This window comes from Lucilia cuprina, chromosome 3 (genome assembly GCF_022045245.1).
Source record: "Lucilia cuprina isolate Lc7/37 chromosome 3, ASM2204524v1, whole genome shotgun sequence".
NCBI classification, from domain to species: domain Eukaryota; kingdom Metazoa; phylum Arthropoda; class Insecta; order Diptera; family Calliphoridae; genus Lucilia; species Lucilia cuprina.
The window spans coordinates 21782332-21789503 of record NC_060951.1 but is presented as its reverse complement, the minus strand read 5'-3'; the positions used below and the strand labels follow the sequence as shown (position 1 = coordinate 21789503).

At 39.1% G+C, this 7172-nt stretch overlaps 1 protein-coding gene across 1 annotated transcript; it reads left to right on the top strand.

Moving 5' to 3' along the window:
• Window positions 1–278: 278 nt before the first annotated feature.
• On the top strand, window positions 279–6302 carry LOC111685541 (polyhomeotic-proximal chromatin protein-like). The gene is made up of 5 exons (XM_023447807.2): window positions 279–443; window positions 640–2381; window positions 2448–3012; window positions 3082–5078; window positions 5355–6302. The coding sequence occupies exons 1-5, from the start codon at window positions 400–402 to the stop codon at window positions 6200–6202; spliced, it is 5196 nt and encodes a 1731-aa protein (XP_023303575.1). The 5' UTR covers window positions 279–399; the 3' UTR covers window positions 6203–6302.
• The last annotated feature ends 870 nt before the right edge of the window (window positions 6303–7172 follow it).

The window sequence follows — 7172 nt, the reverse complement described above, 5'->3', positions numbered from 1 at the left end:
TATTTACAAAGTCGACTTTTTTCGTAGACGATAGTCGATTTATCGACTTTTTTTTAAACAAAATAGTCGATTGAGACTTTTTTCGACAAAAAGTCGATTGTTCGATTATTCGAAAGTCGATTTATAGAACCCTAGTCTTGTGTTGACGTTTTCTTCAGTAAATATAAGGAAGGGTTGTGTTTAATAGAAGGGTTGCACTCAAAGTGTATGATAGATGTACCTTATTTAAAGTGTGGTCGCGTGGGGGTGTTTTGGTTTTGACACATTATTATTGAATAAAGTACCAAAAAATTATACTTATCACGACTACTTTTAGCATTTTATTTGTTTTTCAATGTCTGGCGGAAATTTTGTATTAAATATTTTTGCCATTTTTTATGTACGGAATCGAATTAAGGGATGAGAATGTTTGGAGTAATTTATTCAAAAACTAAACAAAGAGAGTGAGTTTAAATTAGTTTTATTTATAAAACGGGATTTCTTGCTTGGAGCACATAACTTATGTCAAATGGAAGTTATTTTTCTTTTTTAAAGCTAAGTAATCTCTTAATTTGTAGCCATGAAACATTGTAGATTCTTTAGATATAAACAAATGTATATAAAACTGAAATAATTTTTTAATTTTGTTTTCGTTTCCAGAACTACGGCTACAAGAGAAAGTGAAAACTCAACAACAACTGGAAATAGCACATATCCGCCTACACAACCTCTAAAGGATAATTCAAATATACGAATAATAAAATTCAATGCTGAACAAGCGCACTTAAACGAACAGAAACAACAAATACAAACAGCAACTTTAACAAACGGAAACAGTAACAACCACTCCAGTACAACATACTTGACTAATTCAAAAGTTTCCAACTCCCACCAATCGTCAAACGTTAACGGCAATCCTAAAGTATCTGCTAACAACAATAGTGCACCAGCAACTGGTGGTGGTAACGAACGGCCGCTCAAGTGCTTAGAAACTTTAGCACAAAAGGCGGGCATAACATTTGACGAAAAATACGATTTTGCTCCCTCGTCAGTAGCTGTCGCTAACACAACAAGTTCGGTATCACAATCGGCCTTAACACCACCACCACCACATTCTCAGTCTCATTTCCAGACGAATAAAACTACAACAAATATATATACATTTGCTAACGGTTCCAATAAAAGCTTCACGCTGGAGAAGTCACAGAGTCCAGCTCAGCAGGTGGCACCTGGTACGGTGCCACTACAACTATCACCAGAACAATTGCAACAGTTACAACAGTATCATCAATTGCAACATGGTTCGCCGTTTGCTGCCATCCAAGTTAAACAAGAATTTCCCACACAGCAACACACGCTGGCAAGTCACGGAGGCTCTAGTACTGAAATCAAACATCCCAGCCTTCTCGATGGTCAATTGCAACAGATGCAAATGCAATTGGCTCAAGCGGCAGCTGATGCAAATGGTGGCGCCGGACAAAATAGCCCGGCCACACAGCATACACCCACAAGTGCTGCAGCTGTGGCAGCAATGCAGCAACAACATTCGACCACCATTAGCACAATGTCGCCCATGCAATTAGCCACAGGCCAAGTAACCGCCACTGGAGATTGGACACAAGGTCGTACAGTACAGCTAATGCAACCGTCCACAGGATTTATATATCCGCAGATGTTGGTGCCCGGCAATCTTTTACAATCAGGTCTAGGTCAGCAACCCATTCAAGTTATAGCTGCTGGCAAGCCTTTTCAATCGGGCGGTCCACAAATGATTGCCACTACACAGAACACAAAGCAAATGGCAATTGGGGGCAATACGGGTTTTCCTAGTGGTACCACCTACGCCATACCTTCTAGCCAATCGCCACAGACTTTGCTTTTCTCTCCAGTCAATGTTATATCACAGTCGCAACAACAGCAGCAACAAAACATTCTACAAGCTATGACAGCCGCTGCTAATGCTCAGCAACAACAGCAGCAGCAACAACAACAACAGCAACAAAAAGGGTCAGTGGATGCTCAAAAGAGTCTACAGCAAAAAGTCGTACAAAAAGTAACCACCACAACGAATAATGTACAGTCGTCTGCCGGGGCAGCAGCTGCTGCCCAACAGCAGCAACAACAGGCCACTCAACAATGTGTTCAGGTTAATGCACAAACTGGAGCTCTTTCAGCCGGCACCACCCAAATTATTAGTCCCTTGCAACAGGCTACAGGCCAACCACAGCCTTTGCAAATTAATGCCACACCATGGGTACAAAGTGTGCCCTTTTGGTCGAACGGTTTGCAACAACTCACGCAAAATCCCCCTATTATAATAAGAGGCACACAGGCAGACGGTACACCGGGAGTATTCATACAACAACCCAGTGGACAAACATTGCAGACTCAACAACCAAATCGTAAGTTGACATACAACCATGCTAACTTCGTTAACTGAACTTAATTTTTCTTTGTTTTTTTTTCAGAAATAACTCTGCAATGCAATGTCACACAAACTCCCACAAAACCACGTACCCAGTTGGAGCAATTGGCTGCTGCGAAGCAACAACAGCAGCAGCAAACGGGACAAACTCACTCCCAACAGGTAGTGCAACAACAGGCCACACAATTGCAGGTTCAACAGCAGCAACAGCAACAGGCCAGTAATGTCCAACAGCAACAACAACAAGCTGTTGTCCAGGCTCACCTTCAGCAACAAGCAGCTGCTGCCGTTGCCGCTGCAAACCAACAACGCGGTCAGACACAAATTCTACCGCAAGCGGGTGGTGCCCAAATACGTCCAGCTTCATCAGTATCCACACAAACAGCTCAAAATCAAAGTTTACTGAAGCAAAAGATGCGGACAAAGCAGCCAGCTGTACGTCCTGCCCTGCCGGCCATGAAGACTGAATCCCAAACTGTGCAACAGGTGCAGCAGCAGCAACAACAACAACAGCAAGTGACTAAAACCACTACTGTGGCAGGACTGCAGCAGCAAATAACGTCTAACGTTGCAACACAACAGCAACAGGGTCAACCGACCATGCACAAGTAAGTAGCAAAACAAACAATTAAGAGAATAGAAAATATAATAATTATTATAACTACTTTCTTTTACAGAATGGTGGTTATGAGTGCTGGCACCCCAATCACTATACAAAATGGTCAAACGTTTCAGCAGGCCGTTGACAAGCAACAACAGCAGCAACAATTACAATTGCAACAAATACAAAAGCAACAACAGCAGTATTTGCAGCAGCAATTGATTCAACAACAATTTGCTCAAATACAGTTACAGCAACAGCAGGCTGCAGTCCATCAACAGCAGCAACAACTGCAACAAGTTGTGGCAGCTCAACAGCAGCAGCAACAGCAAGTAGGACAAGCACAACAGCAACAACCGCAAATTCAATTGCAAGTTGGTCCACAAGGCTTTATTACGGCCCAGCAGCAGCAACAGCTACAAAATCAATTGTTGCAGCAACAACAACAATTACAACAGCAGCAGCGAGACCAACAGCAGTCTCAAAATATTATACATCAGATTGTGGTACAACAATCACCGCAACAGCAGCAGCAACAACAACAGCAAACACAGCAGCTGCAACAGCAAATAACTGCTGTGCCATTTTCAGTTTCTTCCTCGACGCCAGCTTCTATAGCAACATCACAAGGTTTGCAGCAACATGTCACGTATCAAACAAAAACATCTAATTCACTGCCCACCACTTCAGTGGTTACAATATCTAACCAGACAGGTCCTTTGGTTACAAGTACAGTAGGCCTGAATCAAGCAACCGCACAATTACAACAGCAACAGCTGCAACAACAGATAGCTGCTACTATAGCAGCCTCTCAGCAGCAGCAACAACAGCATCAGCAGCAACAATTGCAGCAGGCTCAACATTTAGTAGCCGTTGCCCAACAACAACAGCAGCAACAACAACAGCAGCAGCAACAACAACAGCAGCAACAGCAGCAACAACAGCAGCAGCAACAACAACAACAGCAATCTACAGTTATGCCACCTCCTTCATCTCCAGCACAAAATCCAATTTTAGCTATGGCTTCTATGATGAATGCTGCCGCTGGAGGCAACCTAACCGGCAACACCTCCCTAACAACAGCAGTTGCCATGACTTCGCCCATGGCCAACACCACAGCAGCGAACGTTTCATCATTGCCCGCCACACCCACAAAAACAGCCATGGAGCAATTAAAAACTGTTTCCAGTGCACCTAGCACTCCATCTACCGGTAATATTAATGTCAATCCTGCAGCATCTGCTCCCTCAACTCCTGTACATTTGGCAGCAGTCGAACAACCCTCAAAGGAGACACCGACAAAATCCAATGAAAAAACTCTTGAAGCCACCACTACAACTGCAGGGTCGATGACTAGCACACCAACAACTACCCTCTCCACTACTGCCTCTAGTAATAGTGCAACATCACAGCAACAACATTCGCCAACCGTTACAGCTTCCAATCAAACTGCCCCAACAACCTCAGAAACTCCACAAATGGCTGTACAACCCATGGACACCACAGAATCTCATAACGAATCTGTGCCATCATTAGCTAACAAACAATCCAATACTAGTGCTGTGGCATCGACCACTCAAACATCATCAGATAGTATTAACTCCTCGCCTTCCAAATCCCAAAAATCTTCCAACAACCAACAAGGTGGTATTTCAAATGAAAGCGAAAAATCGTCAGCACAAATTTCATCAGTCGTTTCCTCCTCACCCGAAGAAACAACTCAACCATCATCATGTTTGCCAGCCGTTAGCACTACTTCTTCGACCACATGTACAACATCCATTACTACAACTTCTTCTAGCACCTCCACTTCAAGTACGTTCAGCACTTCCACTACAACTAGTACAACAACTAATAGCAGCACTCCTATTGCTACTAAGACAAGTGGTCCACCACCAAAATCGACACCTGGTGCTACGATTGTTAAGGTTGAAAAGGATCTACCGAAAGCCATGATCAAACCGAATGTTTTGACTCACGTCATTGATGGTTTTATAATACAAGAAGCAAACGAACCATTTCCAGTGACACGAAAGCGTTACACAGATAAGGATGATAGTGACGAATTACCACGTAAGTTACGGTTATATTTTTTTATAGTAATTATCGGATTATTACAACACTTTCGTAACGAAAAGTTATCAAAGACAATAATTGTTGGACTATTTCTGATTTTTTAAAAGTTTACCTTATCATTAGTTTCTGAAATTGAATTGGAATCTATTGAATATTACTAAAACTAACTAAAATCACATGTTCGTATATTCCATGACCTGTAGTAGATTCAGTTTTATTTTCGTAAAACCAACTTGCTGTCACAATATTAATTTTGTTTTTGTACATTTACAGAAAAGAAACAAGCTTTGGATGATGCCTCCAATAATACAAACAACAATAATAATTTGGCCACGAGTCCATTACCAGCCGACATGGTGGCATGTGAACAGTGTGGCAAACCAGAACATAAAACGAAATTGAAAAAGAAACGTTTCTGTTCACCGGCATGTGCACGCCAGGCTAAAGCTTCGATTGGTGAACAGGTTGCACAAGCTCAACAGCTACAGCAGCAGCAACAGCTACATCAACAACAACTACAATCAGCTGAATCAATGAACAGTTCAAACATTACACACAATGACACCAGCAACACCAGCCAACTAAACAATAGCATTAATATGGATACAATGACCCATACAGCACCCATGGTGGCAGTGGGAGCTGGACTTGTGGATAGAATGCAAACCGATAATAATGCAATAATGCAAAATCTGGCGCCAATTGTAACAACAGCCTCCCAAATGCAAATGCAACAGGCGCCTCCTCCCACATCATCAGCCGCCATTATGTCAGCTGTAGTAAATGAAACTGCTCCCTTAGCTCCAGTGGTGGCTGTGGCTGCTGCACCCGCTGTAGAACAGCAGCCACAGATGGCCAACTGGACGGTGTCAGATGTGTGCGAATTCATTAAGAATCTTCCTGGTTGTAGTGATTACGTTGATGATTTTGAGCAACAAGAAATCGATGGCCAGGCCTTATTGTTGCTCAAGGAAAATCATTTGGTGAATGCAATGGGTATGAAATTGGGACCGGCTCTCAAAATAGTAGCCAAGGTTGAGTCTATGAAAGAAGTATCAGCCGCAGCATTAAATGCTGCCAACAATGCTATGGAAAGCAATAATGCCAACTGCTCACAATAAAAAAAACTACTACAAGAGCAAAACAAAATTTCAAATTGTAAATAATTGTTTGTTTACCATTAAATAATCATAATAATAAACTAAACAAAAAAAAAAAAAAAAAAAAAAATAGGATTTAAAAAGGCTGTTTTGTATTGTATAAAGAAATAAACAATTAATTTAAACCTAAAAATGCTGACAAAATTCAAAACTATTTTGCTTACATCTAAAACAACAACAAAAAAAAAAAGCAAATAAAATTAAAAAATTTATAATAAATAAAATAACATACACCTGTATATAATAGTTAAGGTTATATGAAACAGACAGACAAATTGTGTGTTTTCTTAAATTATATTCGTCGTAATATTCTAAAGAAAACTATTAAAATTCTGAATGTAACTGAAATTTACTAATTGTACGAATTAATCATTTGAATCTTCATAATTTTTTAACTTCTTTCATAAGTATTTATTTTAATTTTATAAAAAAGCAAAAAAGCTAAAAAACATCTTAAAGATAAATTTATAAATAATAATAATTATAATAATAATACCAATAACCATATACACAATTAAACACATACATGTTACATAAGTGTATTAATGTATTCGATTTGATTTAATGATATTAAATATTCTTTTAACATTTTATAGTTTGATTTTTTTTCTTTATAATTTTATAAATATTTTATAAATATACACACAAATATATATAATTGGTTTTAATGCAATCTATTAAATAAGATTTTCTATTTGTTTTTTTAACTATTTTTTTATTTTTATTATTTTTCTTAAATATGACATTAGATTTATGAATTTTTTTCGTTTTAATTTCTTCTTAACATAAGTATAGTTTTATTTTTTATTATATTAATAATTAATAATACAAATAAAATAAAGAAATTCACTGAAAGGTGTTAAAAAATATTGTAAAACAATACCATTTTTGTTCAATTATTTCAACTTAGGTCAATTATAAACTTAAGAAA